The 19,578-nt window shown below is 39.5% G+C and overlaps 1 protein-coding gene across 2 annotated transcripts in view; it reads right to left on the bottom strand.

Annotated features, from left to right (window-relative positions):
* Nucleotides 1-19,578, bottom strand: part of SH3KBP1 (SH3 domain containing kinase binding protein 1) — a 235,832-nt gene that overhangs the window by 82,571 nt on the left and 133,683 nt on the right. For both annotated transcript variants that reach the window (XM_075775507.1, XM_075775514.1), the window contains exon 6: nt 6,433-6,629. In XM_075775507.1, coding sequence (XP_075631622.1) covers nt 6,433-6,629 — 197 coding nt within the window. The remainder of the gene's footprint in view (nt 1-6,432; nt 6,630-19,578) is intronic.

Below are 19,578 nucleotides of genomic sequence, written 5' to 3'. Positions count from 1 at the left end.
ATGTCACCAAGACCTGGACAACTCTGTTCAGGCACCTTGAACATTTTACAAACCAAAGTGAGAAAACATGAAACCACAGATATCTAATGGGATAGCAGGGAAGGGCAAGGAGTATACAGGAGATCAGGAGACGCTACTCACTCACGTAGCATGGTTCAGTGACTCAGCAGAGACTCACTGCCAGCCAAGGTTATCGAATTTGTTCCTCTTTTTAAACTTGATTTTCCATTTCCCGTTCTATTCCTTGGTACCAAGTCCTGCTTAGAGTCAGCCTCCCCAAAAGGGGCATGCTGCTTTTCAACTGTCCCTTATTTCACAAGCCAGCCATATTTTCCCTACCCTTCCTTCTTATTGCTGTGAATTAGTTACTCCAGAAATGGTAACAAGATTCTAAAGAACTTATTTATAATGTCCACAGCACCCCGTGAACATCAGCCACCATTTGCAAATGTGTGCTATTTTTTTGCATGATGAATCACAGACAAAAATCTTGTTTCCACACTGACCTCAAGGAATGGAAAGTTACACCAGCGAAGGAGTGAGCCCCCACTGCAGGCAGCCTGGCTCTCATGACAACTGCAGACGGGGTCAGGGTCCCTTTTCCCCTGTAGCTTTCCTCACAAGACGGCACTAGAATAAATGGTAAGGGCAGGGATGCCAGACTATGTCAGACAGCAACTCAAAAGCAAACCACAAATGCTGCTTGAACAGCTGAGTGCTTCCCCCTGTTTCTACACAGAGTTTGACACACTGCTGATGCTTGCCACGAGCGTTGCCGTACCCGATGGCTGTCTCTGAATAAATGAACGCCAGAAACCTGTGCTTTCAAGTGCAAAGTGCCACCCGCACTTGATACTCACATCATAAGCTCTCTGGCTCAGCGAGTGTTTTGAATAGCATTCGTATCCAATACCAGGTGGTTTCGCTTGCATCCGTTTTTTCATCATCTCAGGATTTTGAACACTGGCTTCACCATTTCAGTTAGGGGAGCAAGCACCTCCAAAGGCAAGGCAGGGGCAAAGTAAGCAGCAGCGAGCCATGCCATACAGAGGCAAGTGCAGAGTGACGTGTGCACACCCACAGTCAGTGCTGGCCACGCACCAGGGGTGCTGCTGGGCAGCACTGGAAGAGCTGGGGCACATCATTAGCTGGTTTAGGAATGCCAGGAGGAGCCTCCAACTTGCATCTCTTGAAGATTTCTTTTTAAATGACAACTGAAAATTGAGGGGGAAAATGCTTTCTACAAGCAACGAGGCAGGAATTGACAGCATAGGTGTGGTGAAGATGCGACTGTCAACACAAGGCGCTCACCATATGTTCTGGGTCGCTAGCTCTCTGGCTTAAAATAGAGACTCAGACCTTGCAGGCACTCACTCTCAGAGTTTACAAATGTCTGTCTTATTAGAGAGGACAGGTAGACTTAATAATTGACATGAGCTTCTAGCCCTTATAGCTCTTGTGTCTATTTCCATTATTTTCCATTTTTTCTCTCCCAAACATACTAAATATATACAGAAATAAAAATTTCTGTATAAATTCAGTGTTTTGCAGGGAGAAGAATCCCTAAACACTAGCTAACTAGATCTTACAAGTTTCTGGATCTAGAACCAAGACAGCCTCCTCCTTTATATTAAATCATTACAGTGGCTGCAATATTCCCCAGTTTGATGGTTGAATATATAATTTACATTAAGTTCTGGCAAACACTAATGTGACCTCAGCAAAGGCTGTTAATGAAATCTAGCTCTGCTCAAATTCACCACTGCTAGCAAACTATGAAAGCCTTGCCTGAAGAAAACTACAAATATATCTCAAATGGAAAATGTAAAATATACTCTCAATAGCCTCTTCTAAAGTAAAGGCAGTTTTCAGAAAGATAAAAATGGCTTTTTAAGACTTTTTATTTTATATTCACCTATTATGGACTTTAGCATTTCCAGCTGAAGCCTCAACTCACAGACCAACCAGTTAACTCAGACCAAGGAACGTAATGGTTGAATTAATTTTCCTATACTTCTATGGGTTTATTTTTAGATACAGGAGAGGAAAAAGTGATAGCTTATTAGAACAACGGAAGCAAATATAGATCATATTGGAAGGAAGTGCAACCTAGAAATAGAAGTTCTAGATAAGCTACTACCAAATGAAAAAGGAGAAAAGAAAAAAGCATAAACGCCTGTTTAAACGTCTTGAAGCTGCACGAGCAGGAGGCCAACATGTGAAACGGGCATTTCTATTTGACCATAAAACTTGTGCTACTTTAACAGTGTTACACTGAATTTTCTCAGGAGACACAACATGCCTATACGCATACTGTACTTCTTCGAAAAAGTCATCTGTCAGCCAGCTATGTCTTCCGTCACACGCAGCATTGCAAATTAGTTCACTTACACCTACCATTAATGGGAATTTGACAGTGCCAAACTTCAGGAATCTGATTCTAGTTATACATGGCCAACGGTCAATTCATCAATGCAAACAGGCAAAGAAAAGGACTACAAAGCAATTTGGTTCTTTTATTTTTTAAGAAAAGCACAGCTCTGATGGCACTGCTCAAATTAAACTCCTACAACTGCATCATTAATTTCCCTAGGATAATCTGCTTCTGTGATTTTTAGAACAAAGAACAGCAAAGCAATGAATTCTGCACACCAATAAAACCAATGGAGTTTCCCGCAATTCCTCAGTTTTGCCTTTAGTTAGAGAGTCTATTGATCACCTTAAAAGACAAGGGCCACTATATCCTACATTGTTACCACTGGGCTAATGCTTGGAGCACATCAAACTGCCTGGTGATTTACAGGAGAGTCTAATGGCATCTGCTTCTGCTCAACCGGCAGCAATCCTTTCTGCCCTCATACTCCTGCCAATATTTGTGTAAAAGCCTTCTTAACTTAACATCCCAATAATTCATCTCACCTCTGCATGAAATATGATCTAAACCTATGATTCATAAAACTGAAAGCACATTAGAACACAAAGTGATAATGCCAACAAAATGAGACCCTGCTCTTCCGTAAATAGGACTGACATTTTCCATGGGAATTATCTTGTTCTAAATAATCCCACATTATAAAATCTTCGCAGTAATTTACTGATGCTTTAAAAACAATCAGTAGTTGTTAGGAAACATTTTAAACCAAAAAGGTAGCAGTATCATTACAGTAATATATAAAATGTTCCATCAATAACTGTATCAAGAAGAAGCAACAGAAGTAGTTTTAGGGTCCCTAAACTTCAGAAAGAATGAAAAAAAAAAAAAAAAAGGAAGGAATTGAGGAAAGCCTTGTTTCTGCCTCTTCAAAAGATTACAAGTTATTGAAAAACTGAGGTTACGTGTAAATGAGCAAGGCACATACCAGGGCACAGATCCCTTTAAAAACTACATTGCTAGAGAAAAAATTGTTCTAATTTGGCACTCTGTGTCATACATTGAAAGACTTTTGATCCAGTATGCAGGGCTCTCAAGCTAAGCATGACCTTGCTTGGAACGACAAACTTAACGCAGGATTTTCTCTCTCTCCGTCAGTATTAAATGACAAAGAACACAGGGATGACGAGGGAGGAATTTCTTGCAGTCAGGAGAGAAGTATTTGGGAGGTTAATGGTTTGCAGTTGTAACCAAATGTTGCATCAGTGAATCAGGTTTTGGTGCTATGAGTAGGCAAAGCCCAAAGTGTTGAAACCTCTTGACAGCACTGCTCAAAGGTTAACCATCCTGACTCTAGACAGGAAAGAAGCAATGACAGCAAAGAAGTGCTGCTTTTTGTTATCTACACACTTGAAACACAAATAATGGATTGTGTTTACAAAACTGACGGTATTATTTTCCACTAACCATGTCAACTTTAGGAGAAATCTGAAGACAGGAAAGAAGGTCTGTGGGTAGGATGGAAAATTTTAGAAATTTTCTGAAAATTCTATATTTAATTTTTGGCTGGGTAACAAACCTATTGACTTATGGTGCACAAATATTTGTTCTTCGCAAAAAACAAAGGTAAGACTTCTCATTATTGTAAAGCAGAGTAACACTTCAGGGAATGAAGGCCACTTCATAAGCACTTTGCGAACACTTCACATTAAAAAAAAGGCATTCCAGAGTTCAAGGGATACATAATTTATTTTAATCAGTTCCTATTTACAATCTGTAGAGATAGCTACAATTACAATAAACTGCAGACACAAGAAATCCTTCATGTGGCATTAACAGGGCCTTATCATTTGTAAATTCTAATCTGCCTATATCAGACTTGGGAGAACTGAATTTTGTGCAACACTTGAATTTTGGTCAGTGCCTACATATGCATCACCCTTACAAGTGAATGCCTATGTTACACACCAATTATATATACTGTTATAATGTAATTATAATAGTGTGTTTATCTTGGGTGATTTTCTTCTTGCACTGTGTATTTCCTTTATATACCTAGATGTGGGAAATTAATAATTTAAACTCACCTCTTGTAGGACTGCATTATTAAAATACACATTTCCTGAAGCTACAGGACTTTTTATATCCTGAGTCTAAAAAAACCAAAGGGTTTAAGTACAGCCATGCATGAGTTTCAGTCTGCCTGCTATCAGGTGCTTCCTACATACAAAGCAATTTTCCTTACACAGGACTTGTAAGGAAAGACTTCTAAGTACAAGATCGCAGGTAACCATCAAATTATAAAAACAAACATCATCTGAAATGGGTTTTAAAAAAAAAAAGAAACCTTTAGTTAACCAAGTTAATGTTCTGGTAAAAGTCTTTTTCGGTGTGTTAACAAAGCTTTCATAAAACCTAGTCGCACCTTGAACACTGGCAGGTTGTCAGGGTCACAAATAAACCATGCTGCAGAAAGACACCATGACGGTTCCATGCAAAGCTGACTTCACCGCTCTCTATCCCATACCCTGAATGCGGCAGGAGGGAGGTTCGTTAGCTAGCACTCACTGAACACTGCCAGGCCTGGCCTGTCCCTGTCTTGTATCCCGGGGGGGCTTCTTTGATGAGGTGCCACTGGAATACAGCTCAGCTGCTCCCAGTCCTGCACGTTAACAAAGCCATGCAGGCTTTGAAGAAGTCAGCAACGGTCAAGGAGTAATGCAATCGAGGTTTTTCCTTTACTTAGGTTATCCTGGCTCTTCATTACTCTCCTTACACAGAATCTAAATTGCAGTTTACTGTAAAAAATTAACCAATTCTCCCTCAGCGTAACTAACTTAAGAAGTTTCCACCATGCCTCTGCAGGATCTCCCCTTCTGCTGTACCGCTGTAACTTAGGGCAGATGTGAGGGTAGGTGCTGTGCTAGAAATCAGATCATTGAAATGATCTAGGCTACAAAATAAAAGCTTTGTGGGCCAAAGAGAAGTAATTCATGAAGTGCCTGGTTCTACAGACAACTGGACCAGTGCAACTCAAGGTGAGAAACTGCTGCACCAGGGAGTAAGAGCAGCTGCCCAGGAGCTTCTTAAAATCACCATGGAGCCAAAGAAAACGTATCACCTAACTATGCCCATAGCAGAACTCCAGGCTGTGGAAGCCTCCTAACACTTCTCAACAGATCAGCAACCCTGTGCAAATCTAACTGTTGACTTAAAGGAAGGATTTCACAGATTTTTCTTTGGTGGTTACTTCATTAGGAAACAATGCACTTCTTTCTTTGTTTTCCTAATGAACATACCTTAGAGCGATCAATCTTTTTTTTTTTTTTTTTTTTTAAGTTTGCCTCCTCCAGTTTATTAGAAACACCTCATTTTGCTTTCTAGTCTCTATTTCTAATTTACTTAGTTATAGTTTTGGAGGCTTTGGAACAAAAATTGCTCTCTAAAAAGACAGTCTGTTTCAATTTGTCCGAAAGTAAGGTTTTTTTCCCCAAGTGTTAATCTCAGGACTTTCTCTTATGTCACATAGAACAAACCCATAAAAAATATGCTTTCTCTTTTACTAATCCCTTTAAACAAAGCTAGGTGATTTTTGAAAGCATCCTTTAAATCAACAAATCCAGTACTAAGTTGAGATATTTAGGTATTTGCCAAAGCTTCCTCTTTCCCAAGCAAACTGATGGCACAGTGACAGTATCTCCCTCTTAGTTTACATAAGAATTAGCAATTTCTTTTTACCATAATGTAACTGAAAACCTGAAAAGCCTCTCCAGTCTTGTTCTCTAAAGTAATATTTGCTTAGGAAAAAATAGGCCAATTAAACAGATGAGGTAGGAACGGAGGAGTAAACCTTTAAGCAAAGTAACAGTTCTTGCAGGCAGCTAACCTCAATGGAATTCACCTTCTGGCATGCGGCAAAAGAAAAAAGTAGAATCGTCCACGGAAAGATTAGGAAGTAATGACCATAAAGCTTCAAGTTTGGGCCAGTGACAGAATTCAGAACTTTAACATGAAAACGTCTTTGAACCAACACCAAGAGAGAATTAAGAAATGACACATACCTTATCTACTGGGAGAAAGTCATTTTCAACTTCTATTGACCTCGGTCGTAGCTTTATAGGTTTGTCTTTGAAGATATCTCCAAAGCCAACACCCTTGACCTTTTTGGGTTGGATTGTCGTGCCTCCATTGGCTCCTTCCGATTTTGTGCTGCAAGAGTCACCACCATCACTCTCAGAGCCTGTAGCATCTTTTAGGCCTGTGAAACGAAGGGATGAAAGAAGGAATCTTAAGTGTGAAGCTCACTGCTTTCAAAACAGATTGTGACTGGAAAGTGATCCCTCCCATCATCCTCTAAAGGAAAAAGAAATCACAAGAAACATGTACAGAAGATGCTTTCTGTGCCATGCACTCATTTTTGAGTTTTAAAAATCACTTTATTTCATCACATTGGTGTACCAGTCAGAACTTACACCAATCCACAAAACATGCATAATCCAGCATCAAAACTTCATCAATGAAGATGGTCATTCCTTGAGTACCAAGAAAATCCTTATTCCTCAGACAAAAATTATTCGGAAGAGAACTCAATAAACGAAAGAGTTAAATTCAGTTCTAGGGCAGCTGTCGTATAAAGCCACTTAAAGCTAACAAGCAGTCAGACCAGGCGCGCTGTACCTTAAATCTATGTGACTCATATCAAGCCACTTATGCACTTAGTATCTAAAGCTACATTACCTAACTGGGAAATATAAAGCTAAAAGCTGTTTAAACAAATTTGCAATCAAATAAGCTGCATAATGCGTTCCCTGCTGAAAATTAAATCTCTCTGCAGCATAGACAGTCTCATAAGAAAAGCACCCATGCACGCTGTCCTCTAGGAATATAATAAATCAAAACTGACATTCTGATTTGCATTACTTCTCTCAGTGAACAAGAAAATGTATTTGCGCTTTTCTGAAAATATCTGCTGTTTGAATAGCAGAGGCCACAGATGCGATATGGTGATGCTTCAGCCACTTTGCAGAACGGTGCAGAATGAGGCCAAGCAGTCACTGGTAGCAAAAGTGACCCACTGACGTTTGCTCCAATTGAAACAATCTCCCAGATCATTTAAATCTTCCTTCCTACATCACAGATTCACTTAACTATGTTTCCAGGAAAACCACAGCAACTGCTGCTACTACAGCACTAATTCTACCTAATAACAACAAACAAATCCTCTCTTTCCCTTTGCAGGCATTCATGGTGCTGCAGATGCGGATCTTAGAAGTCAAAGAAAGAAAAATTTCAAGTAAGCTTATCTTCTTAATTATTTTTATATCAAGGTCCACACAGTTATTGCAATGGGTTTTCATCATAAGAGGCTGCCAGTATAGAAGAAAGATCTTTCTTTAAAATCTAGACACCTAAAATCAAGTAGAGATTACACACAAAACTCTTTCCCCTCTTCCCTTTGGCAAGTACGTAATGTTACCCCAAAATTATTTATATTTCTGCCAAAAAGAAAGAAATGGCACTAAGACTGGGAAAAGTCTAGTGGATCCCTATAAAAGGGCTGCAAATTGTGTAGTATGTGCAAAGTTTTTATAAAATCTTTGTAATGCCTCAGTTTCTACGATTCTCTGATGTGTACAAGCAACATAAACAGAATGAAGCGGTGTTCCTGAGCTGAAAGCATCTGAATATAATTTTCAGCTTACACCAGAACAACCCTTCAAAACTAAAGAGAGGAATTGCCTAAAGAAAAAATATTTTGATGAAGTCAATGAAAATCTTTATGAATAAAATTTTAAATATTAACAATTGAATCCTTTGCTTTTGCCTCCCTGACTCAAGTGATGGCTTCGGTTTTAACCAACAGTCTCCATCCAACAACTTTCTGCCATGCTGGTGAGCAGAGACTTGTTTTGGGGGAGACTTCTTGTCTTCTTGGCAATTCACTGTTTAGGAACACGACTACCCGGTAAAACATGGCATCTTCCTCAAGGGCTACTTAAAGCTTCTCCAGTGAACCACAGAAACCACTGCAAGTCCTGAGGCCTACAGCCACAACGTCATGATCCAGGACACAAGGGACTCATCTGTTAAATTGTTTTAAACACCAGCGTGCTGCTAGGAAAGGAAGTCAGGAATTATATGTCAGGCCAGGATTTTTGGCAAAACTGTTAAGCAAAAAAACCAGCATATGCTTCTCTGAGACTTTCTGTATCCAAAACTTGAAAGGAGTATGAATGCAGAATTAGAGAAAGTTCCCAGTTAGAAACAACAAAAAGACTAAAGACTAAGCAGAATGCTTTTAGGCCCTCTGGCCTCCTGAGTGGTTGCTACATCCCCCTGTTGAATATAAGTAACATTTCTGTTTCTATGAGTGTTCAGTTTAGACAGCACTGAACAAGTTATTTGTTCAATAAGACTGGAATTGTAAAGAATTCTAAATAACAATATTATGATTCTTTTTTAAAATATCCTGCGGTCTTGATATCTTTATGTGGACCTTGAAGGGGCTGGGGGAAAATTTCAAATCTGGTCTCACTGGTTTATTATGGTAGAACAATAGTATTGCTGCCATCATTCTTTTCCAGAGCTCCTGAAAGCAATAACCAGGGAATTCACGCATTCACAGCGATCCTGCTCTGTGCTGTGGTTGGGGTAGCGGGATGGCTATCTGTAGCAGAGCTTTTCCATGATGTAGAGGCACTAAGAGATGCAAGGCTAGATTAAGCCTGAGAGGTATAAATCTTTTCAGGCAACAAGTCAAAGTCACTGCCTCTTTCTTATTCCTACACTGTGTTGTGACTTGGCCAGTAACAGAAGAAGCTGTAAGTTCTACTAGCTGGACCTCTCCCAGCTTTGCCAAAGATCAGTCGCTAGGGCCCTGGCTGAGATAGAGGCTAGAACCAACTTTCTTTACTACTTCTAAATGCAAAGAGAAGGGTCACCGGTCAACTACACTGAGTTACAAATAATATTTCTGAGAATAAAATGTCCACAACTCAAAAAAAACCTCCAACAAATCACAGTGGTCATCATCTCTTTGCTGAACAAAAGATCTTCTTAATATGGCATAAGAAAATTACCCTCTGGCAGAGGTTCCCTCTTTCATCCCTGCCAGAATCTCCTCGAACTACTCTGTGATGAAGGGAAGGAGCAGTGCAGGGACCTCCCTCCACAAGTAACTGGATTCTAACTGATAGGATCCATGACCAGTCCTAGCCATTTCCTGAGATGAACAGAAAAGCTATTTTTAAAATAGCTTTCTGCATCACTAACTGTGGCAGAAGAGGACGTGACCTTGGCTAATTGTTGAAAATAAAATATGGAAGTAATTATGGGAATTACTCAACAGGTTTCACATGGACTTCCAGATCTTTGAAGCCTGCATGAAAGAAAGATCAGAAACCTCAAGGGGCTACAATAAGAATTAGGATTTGTTTATGGGTCATTATTTGTTTTTCATTATAGCATCTTCATCTTTTATTACCATTCTTCTATGATGAGACATCACACCTTGTATCGGAAACCTCACCTCAGGCTTACAACAGATTTCCCTAGCATCACCCATCTGTGCTTGATGCTAATCCAACAGCCACTTCATTCGCAGTGCTGCCACAGAGCTTTGTCTCAGTATACATCCTTCATAATAAAAGCAACATAGGAAATAACAGTAATTTTTTTTTAATTTTTTTTTTTAATGAGGACAGAACAAACTGAAGTGATGCCTGCCTAAACTAAACTGCATTTGAGTGGCCGGATACAGAGGCCAACCTTACAAAGCTTCTTCAAACTTAAAAGAATCCTTCCCGACCAATTGGGAAAATGACCTCATTTATTACTTTTTGACTGACACAAGCTGAGGAACCCTCTGGATTTAAATAAATAATTAAGAATAAAGTCATGGCTTTTCCAAGAACTAGTCTGCTCTTGCTTTTATCACTTCAAGGCTGAGAGAAAGAGACAAAGGTGATAGAAAGGGAGGACTATATGCAGTGGAAACTGAGAACAAATTAGATAAAATGAAGATCTGCAATAACATTAAGAAACCATCATGCAGTGTTTAAGTACAGAACAGTCCTGCAGAAAATGATCTAACATGCTCTAAGTCTTAAAGACGTGCTAAGGAGACTCTCTCGTACCTTCCTCTGAAGGTACATGAGATATACGCTGCTGATTTGTACAGATAAAGAACTTGCAAGCAAAAATTTGCAGCACTATGTCTACCCTTGCCTGACAAATTCTCTCCTCTCATTTATCTTTTCATTGGGTTCCTCCTCTTAAAAACAGAAAAATGTGTCTTTTTCAACAACCCTCCTTTTTTTTTCTTCTTCAGCTTTTCATAACCTTTTTCACCACTACTGCAAGCAGCTTAGTAGGAGAAAAGAGCTGGGGGGACAGTTTCCCCAACAGACGGATGTAGCCCAGAGATACAGCTGGGAACTACGCAGCAACCTGAGCGACCCAGACTGTCAGATTATGAATTTTAAACACGAAATTCTCTGCAAGAAGACCTACAGTTAGCCAGAAAGTTAGGTCGCTAAATGGGCATTAAAAAATGGAGAGCAATTCAGTTGGCAGAGTCTGCTGCTGCTGCTGCCCAATACACCCACGCAGTCTGCAACAGCTGTGGTACAGCTCTGAACTTAAGCACTAAGGTAAGGCCAGCAGCTCGGCAAACTGCTATCCTCAAAAGCGCTAAGTACATCTTTTGCTTTTCTTTTAAGTGTAGTTATTAAATACTTCAAATATAGCCTGGACAGGTTAAAAGCTAGTCAGGCCTCTCACTATTTTCTTTTTTTTTTTTTAATTTTTAACAGTAACTTTTCTAGACTCTGTCAGCTCTCTGTCAGCATTTGGAGAGCTGACAAGCGAAGTACCTAACATCAACAAGGTGCTCACTAATGTGCCTACTATCACACCAGTCCTAATAGTAGGAAAATTTTTCAGATCTTTAAAATCTCTCAGGAAGGAGATAAGTCTTTTGGGGGTGTCACTTCCCGTTTCTGGCTCTATAGGCAGACACTATTCTTTTACCTAGATTTACTGTTGCTGCATCATCTGTAGTACCACAAGGTAGAGCTCGTATTTGAATGTTGAGTATACTTTATGCTAAGCTCCATGAAGTCTGAACAAGGGCAGCATCAGCAGCAAGAAGTTAAAATTCCCAGGAGCCCACTATTCCCAACTTTTGGCTGGGACAAGATACGGGACTACTGACATACGGCTATTTAAAAACACTCGGAGCTCTAAGATTCTCTGATGCTTCATGCTCCTTACAAATACAAGATAATTTAGTATTCATGAAGAATAAATTCTCACAACACTGTCTGGAGGAATTTCGCACTTCACACACATTTTTTCCTCTATGGGTATATAAGAGAGCTTAGTTTTCTCAAGACGTTTCTAACACACTACACTCCTGCTATGCCAGTTACAGGTCTTTTCAGAGCAACATTCTGAAATGTTGAAATTTTGTACCAAAACAGATTAGCTCAAACAAGGCTTAAAAAGAAACAGCAACATCAGACTTAATTCACCAATGTCCGCAGAGTTGCGCTGGCATCAAACCAAGATGCTAAATCAGAAAGATATTTAGGGATGATAAAGGACTGTGTAAACTAAAGCTGTTAAAACAAAAATAAACAGCTGCGATAAAATTAACTCAATTCAAAGCAGGAAATGAATTGTTTCTAAATAGCTAAAAATGGCAGGAAAACGGGGGAATACATTGTGAGCTTTCTAGAGCTTTCTATTTTGAGCTGTTATTTAGCAATTTAATTTTTGTTCTTTATTCTGGATTGTTCTCTCCACAGACAATTTACGGCACTGGGGAAAAGGCGGCCCACTCCGATAATGTATAAGCCAATGATGCTCTGGCCCTCTAAGTGCTTCTCCGGCTACCCCTGTTAAATGATGTAAAGATCAGCTCTTCAGAGGCACACACCTGAGACAATGCAAAGGATCTCCTGACTTGGTCTGGCAGCCAGAGAAAAACGCTGTCAACTGTGTTTAACAGAACAAAGAAGCGTGTAAATGGAGCTTATTGGGATTTTTGCCTTTTATGGAAGGGAAGGAAGGCGAGGGGAAATATGGCCTTTCCTTCTATTTAGAGAATGACAGCGTGGAACGCCTGAGTGACTGATCTGAATGACAAAGAAGGTGAAGCTGTACATGGCAATTGCAGTAGATCAGACAGGAACTTCTCCTCTTCCTTTTCCTCACATACTGGCGAAGACAGAACAAATACCCACAGCCTACGAGGTATTTATCTTGAGCTTGCTTTCTATCAAAGTCCTGTATTTTGTTGAAGCCATCCCCAACAACATTCCATAGTGTCATGAAAAAAAAAAAAAGAAAAACAGAAAAGGAAGTTTGATTTTAAATATTACTGTAGAACAAAACCATGCTGAACTTTCATAGTTTAAAGGTTAATAAATTCACACTTTCAAAAAACAAATTTATGCTTCTTTACCAAGAACGGTTATACATGTACAAATGGCTGAGGCAGACTATCTCAATATTAGTCATTATTTGCTATTCTCAGTTATATTCCTTGAAGAAATGTAACCATGTAATCTAAACATTTTGTCATTTCCTTTCAGCATGTTCTTTTGTCTTAGCACAACAGTTCTTGCCACGTGAGAAACAGCCCCAAGGTGTTTATGCTTGCACAAGAAACCATGCAGGGAAAAGGGGAGCAGTGTCCAGCACCACGTAGCAGCATGCATTAAGGGCAATGCAGCGCAAGCATCTTCTGCAGCATGAACACAGAGCCATCAATACAGAAGTTGGTGGCTTCAACTCATCCCCAGCCATTTCCCCGAGTGCTGTAAGAGCCAATAGAAACAATCATTCATTCACCGGAGCTCTACAACCGTACCATCATCATCTTCATTTTGGAGCTATTTTTTCACCAGCCTTGTTCTCACCAAGTACAGGAAGATGTTGTTACACATGAAAGGACGGGTAATCACAGCCAAAAGGATTCTTTACCTGCCACTCAGCAAAAACTGGTATTCTGTGAGACTCATGCTAGAGTCCGAATCAACGGAAGGATTTAATGTGTTTCACCCCAGTCAACATAATTCTTCCACCCACCACCCCCAATCCCTTGCCATCTGTACGTTTGTTCTCCAGAACACAGAATGCTTATTTTTAATCATAAACATTTCCACCACCCAATTTGAGCACTGTTCTCAGATGTTATTTTTCATTGTAGCAGCTGTGTATTTAATATATGTTCTTCTTTGTAAGCAAGTTATAAGAAGTTGAGGTGAAATAAAAAATTGTAACTGTCCTCTCTTCAGAACTGTTAAAATCCACATTTGGGTTTCTCATTTAACTTTGCTCACATTCAGACACTCTTAAATGGGGTTAATAATGTCATAAATACATCAACCATATTGATTTCTTTGAACACTTGACCAGCCATTGTTCCTCAAGGATTAGGAGGAGGGTACCAAAAAAAAAAAAATAGTAGTGGAGCAATAGAAAACACAAGGCTACTCACGAATATTTCTGTTTCAACGATCCTGTCTCATCTTCTTCCATTATATCTAATATCTATTACTGACAGCATTGTGGATCCACATATAAGGAAAGAGAGGCAAATATTTGTCAAATCAAACATTGTATCTGCCCTGTTCCTCAGTTATAGCATCTTTGAAGAAAAAGAAAGTGAAGGAAGAAAGAGAAATTAAACCAGGAAAAATAAAAAAAAATTAAAAATCCAAGAAGCATTTTTCGTGGAGGTGCAGGAAAGTTGCAGGATGAGAGAAAAGAGGGCTGTGATCAACAAAACAACAATTTTTTGTTGCTGTGTGTCCCTCTGAAGGCCCAGCATACACAGTAGCAAAAATTTTCTGACAGCAAGTTAATAAGCAGAATGCCAAAAGAGTTGGAATTATTGCTGAGCAGAGCCTGGCATACCTAATGACCCAAAAAGCCATGTCAGCATATGAAAAGGCAAGGCCGAGTCTTTATGCAGGAGATAATCTTGCATATTTCAGTGGAAGGTATCTCTAGAAGCAGCTACACACTAGTTCAACAGCATTTAGCTATTACAGGCCTTGATTAAGTAAGAAAATTTCTTTTAAACACAGCAGTTGCAAAATGGCTTTCAAAATAAAAGTATTTTAGCACTAAGCATATGTCTGTAAAGTAAAAGCTCTAAGCTTGCTTCAAAAGTTCAGCAACACTTCATGCAATGTGATACAGGTGAATCAAAGCACCCTTTGGGCATAACTAATCTAAAGCTATGAATTGACTCCAGCTTCACTTATGGAGAAATCAGAAAGCTGAAATTAGAACAGCTGTGGGTTGTTTTAAATAGACATCCCTAACCAAAAAGAAGTCTGTGGAATGTCTCCAAATGATTTTCACTGGAGACATAAGCACATGGATATTTGCCTAAAAATAAGGAGCGCAGATCAGACATGAAATGGAAGGAGGTGACTGCACCTTCTGTAGGCCTGCTCTAGAAGAAAAGGAGTATGCAGGAAGCGAGTTGCCAACAGATGTAGCAGGTAGAAGCGTCTTTTTTGTATGTTAGTTTAGGAGGTAACATCGCTGAGAGTATCAACAGTGCCAACCCTCATTTTGTTTAAAACTTTCCCAGATGACCTGATTTTGCGTACCGCCCACTTCAGTCCCAGTTCCAACCCAGTAAGCAACAAACAAGCCACAAATGTAGCTGGACATCTGGCCTCCTCAGATGCAGTTTTACAAAGAAAGCAAAATAGCTCTGACAGCATGAAAAAACATGCAAGTCTCAACCAAATGCCAAGGGAGGTGGTATCAAACATGAGATCTTTGGCCAGCTTTAAAAACAAAGTTTAGATGAGTGTTTGCTCAGAGCAACACGAGACAATCTACTGTGGGCTAAGCTGTCTTTTTGCAGCTGGTTATCAAGCACACCTGTAGATACCCCTCCAACCCTGCACTCCATGAAATCGGTTTGATGAAATTTATTTTCTGTGGCATGACCATGGGCTAGTATTATTAACAAGGAGAACTAAATGCAGAGCTCTAGCACAACTGGAAAGGTGACTGAATTCACCCTAAATGACTCTAGAAAAGAGGAAGGGCTGTTTGACACGTTACGAAAAATGGGTTGGGCATGGTGAGGAGGTTTCTAGAAAGCTCTGAGGGGTAATGTTAGGGCAACACTGCCCAGAAAGATTGATGATGTAAAATTAAAGGCTCCAACGGCAGACCTCGCATCTGATTTGAAGCTGGGACTTAAAGTCAGAAGTCAAGCATACTGGACATTTACTTCATAAATCCTTATTACGGTCATCAGATAGGTGGATTTGAGGACATGACGGTCTAAGAACTCTGCAAGAAGCATTCAATTTAAGTGATGCATAAGCAGTCATGAAGACTATATGGTGAGAAGCAGCAGAAATATCTGAAGACCACCAGCCACATGGTCTGCTCCAGCCAGAGCAAAGGCTTGGTTGGAAGCTTGAAAAGAGCTGCAGAAAAAGGATGAATTCTGGAAGACAGGGAGATAATTCTCAGTGAGGAAATACTCAGAGCTACACACATCCACAAAGATTTTTGTTTAAAAAAAGATCAGATTTTGTATTAAAAAAAAAGGTGTAAGTGCAAGTTATCAGAATAGAAGACTACCACTTCAACTGCTTCATCTTGTGCTGTGAACATGCATAAGAGAGAAGTTTTCAGAGGCAGGAGAGCAAACACTCCCACCCAGAAAGGAGGAAGAAGGGCAGCACAGCTTGGATCTTCTCAAGAGAAAGCTGTCTGGGACAAAAGCAGATGCCAAAGTTAGCACAATATCCTGTTCATCAGAGGACAGGACTGAACACTTTGTACTTAAGTCACACTGAATGCGACTCAGTAGAATCTCTTTCTGCTAGATTTCTCGATGAGGAAGCAGGTGGAAGGACAGATTTCTGTCTTCCTTGCTTCCTCTGTCTTGCATCTGATGTCACCATCCTCTCTTCTTCTGTATTAAGAGGGTAGTCAAAGCATATGAAAAGCAGCATGTTCCCTGCTTCCAAAACGCAGAAGGCAAAAACCCGAACATGAAATGAAAGTAGCTTTATACCTTTTACCTTCCTTGGCAGAAAAAATGTATCAACCAAAATGCTGTGAGTAATAGCTGTCAAAGACAGAATGCCAAATGAAGAGCATGCACTAAATTAAAAAAGAAAAAAGAAAAAACACAGCACCAAAAAACCCTCCAAAACAAACAAACCGAACCCCACAATGTTCTTTAAGAAAAGCAAAGCATATTTTATGAATTCAGCAATCACAATGGGAACTTTATTTTTAGAGCAGAAGGAGTTTTAATTCAAAGATTTGTGGTTATTATCAATAGTCTTCATGTTTCCAGTGGTAAAAATGATGGGACTAAATGGTTTTAATTTCAATCCACAGCTGAGACCCAAACATCCAATATAATTCACAACTGATTGTAGGCTTACACACATATGCATATATATATGGGCATACTACATACACATGCACAGAAGGAACGAGTGCATTCTCATTGCATTAAGGCTAGGCAGTTCATCAGCAGCAAACTGACTTTAGCTTACAAATATATGCATGTAGAGTAGCCGTAAGTGAGTAGCAGTGGCACATTTTACAAGTGTAGATAAATCAAACAAGTACTGAGGACTAAAGCTATTGCTTGTTGATTTTGAAACACACTCACTGTTATAGCGTCTGTAGCTGTCAATCTTTGCCGGTGCCACTCTGTACAGAACTGTCCCTTCAAAGGCAGATTTTCCTGACAGCAGGCAAGAGAAGGAAAGAGGAAAAAAAAAAGAAGGAGCAGGGTGGGGGTGAAGAGATCGAATGATGGTAAAAAGAAGGGAGAGGAAGAGGTTTTAATCTGTATTTTCAGTTACTAACATTTTTAAAGCCTCATTAGCAAAACAACGAGAATATTAACAAAAGTATCTGATTCTACACAAAGTTAAAATATTCTTACTGCATGTATGTCAGATAAAAGAATCTCATGATTTTGCTAAAGCTGTTCTTTACAATGTCTAACAGAATGTATTTTTTCTTGGGTTTTTGTCTGTTGTCCATCAAGTTGCAGAACTTGCAAATGAAATTATTTTTCTTATTCAGCCTCCTCATGGAGTGCAGAGGAAGCCTGAAAAAAATTATTACTGCAATGATGTACTCACAGTGGCTCAACACTCCTGATGCAGATGTAGTGCACTCGAACAAGCACAGCTGACATCCAAACAGGGCACTGAAATACTCACACTTCTTTAATATACCAGGATCCTGTGAGCATCAGAAACACTGCATCTTTCCAAGCTGACTTATGTGAAATGTTTTGGACATGGGAACTGGTTTTAAACAATGCTAAGTTGAACGGATAGGACACTAAAACCTGAATAAATCAGTTTTTCAGCCAAGAGCTTAATCAGGTGTTTTGACTCAGTACACATTAACAAAAACACAATACTAAAATTAAAAAAGAGAACAACAAAACAACAAAAAACCCCAAACAAATCCTACTTCCCATCTTAGAACTTTAAGATAACATTTTTATTATCAAAACCATTAATTTTGTGTGTGGGTTTGTTGTTGTTTTCTTTGATAGCAAGGTAACTCATACACTAGTATTTATTATATGAAATTCAAGTGAAGGTAAAGGCATGATCAGCTGAGGTGTTTTGTGTGTTTTGGGGTTTTTTTAAACCCAAGGTACCCAGGCAAGCACAAGAATATACCAATGTCAGCTTGTTTCAATCTCACATAGATATACCATCATAAAAATTAACACCTTCTGTTAAATTTTGTAACAAAACAGCCAGTATATGTGAATTGTCCCAACATAGCATCACACGCATTTTGGTACCATAAATATCTATTTTCCCCCCCCCTGCATATCATTCTGTTGGACTTTCAGAAGATAAAAAGCTATACACATTTATGTATTGTAAAAAGCTGTTTCTTTGTTTTGTTCTTGTAGTTTAATTAACAGCAACATTTTTTCTTGCCTTATTTTTACATAATGAGGAAGCAAAAATGCCACAAATCCATCTTTCCACCTTGTTTTTACAAAATAGCATGAAAAGAATGCTATTAAAAGAGTCAAACAACAATTAGGAAATTGCTACAAGAAAGGTACATTAAGCTTCATGACACCGAGGCTAACCAGAGAGACAGGAATGGACATCTCCAGTTTTAAGAACTCAAAATACAGGAGGTTGCCTGACTGAACCATTGGCTGATGAGTCTATCATTGGTTCTAGCTCCAGCAGTCATGACTTCTCAAGGGCTATCCCTAACAGGTTCTAAAAATAGTTGATAGATACTATGAGGCCCAGCAATTCCTGAGCAGACACATGCAAGAGGCAGCAAGATATGAAAGGCCACCTTTAAATGTTGTCATTACATTGCCATGAACATACTAACATGCTTTTGAAATCATCTCCTTAATATTAAGCTGTGATTCTCTCAGATATGATTCATTTGACTACATGATGACTTTTTGGTTCTTGACAGGCTGTAATGACAAGACTGGTATTGAAAATATTCTTAAAATTAATACCAGATATCTGAGAAATCTAGAAAATAATCTTGTAATTCATGTATCCATTCAATATAGTAATAAAATTATAATACATACTTCCTGTTCATGTTGTAACATTCCCTCAAACAAAAACATTTTAATTTAAGAGGATGCTTTAAAGAACCAGGAACTGTTGTTTACTCTCGGGGTACCTAATCCTGTCCCTGCTACATTCTGAAATGTACCTTTGAAGACAAAATATTTGGTGGTCACCTTACAGCTGGGACAAACACTTTAAAAACAAACCAACCAACCCCCAAACCCACAACCTTTTCATCTTGTAACATTTTGTATTGGGTTTGCATGGCAAGGTTTTGGTAGCAGGAGGGCTACAGGAGCAGCTTCTGCGAGAAGCTGCCAGAAGCTTCCCCTATGTCCGACCGAGCCAATGCCTGCTGGCTCCAAGATGGACCCACCACTGGCCAAGGCCGAGCCCATCAGCAATGGTGGTAGCAGCTCTGGGGTAACTTATTTAAGAAGGGGGAAAAAAACCTGCACAACAGCAGGAGCAATTGCAGCCAGAGAGAGGAGTGAGAATATGTGAGAGAAACAACTCTGCAGACACCCACGTCAGTGCAGAAGGAGGGGCAGGAGGTGCTCCAGGCACCGGAGCAGAGATTCCCCTGCAGCCCCTGGAGAAGACCAT

Source organism: Balearica regulorum, chromosome 1 (genome assembly GCF_011004875.1).
Source record: "Balearica regulorum gibbericeps isolate bBalReg1 chromosome 1, bBalReg1.pri, whole genome shotgun sequence".
In the NCBI taxonomy this organism is placed as follows: domain Eukaryota; kingdom Metazoa; phylum Chordata; class Aves; order Gruiformes; family Gruidae; genus Balearica; species Balearica regulorum.
The sequence above is the reverse complement of the archived record's forward strand: the minus strand, read 5'-3'. Positions and strand labels throughout refer to the sequence as shown.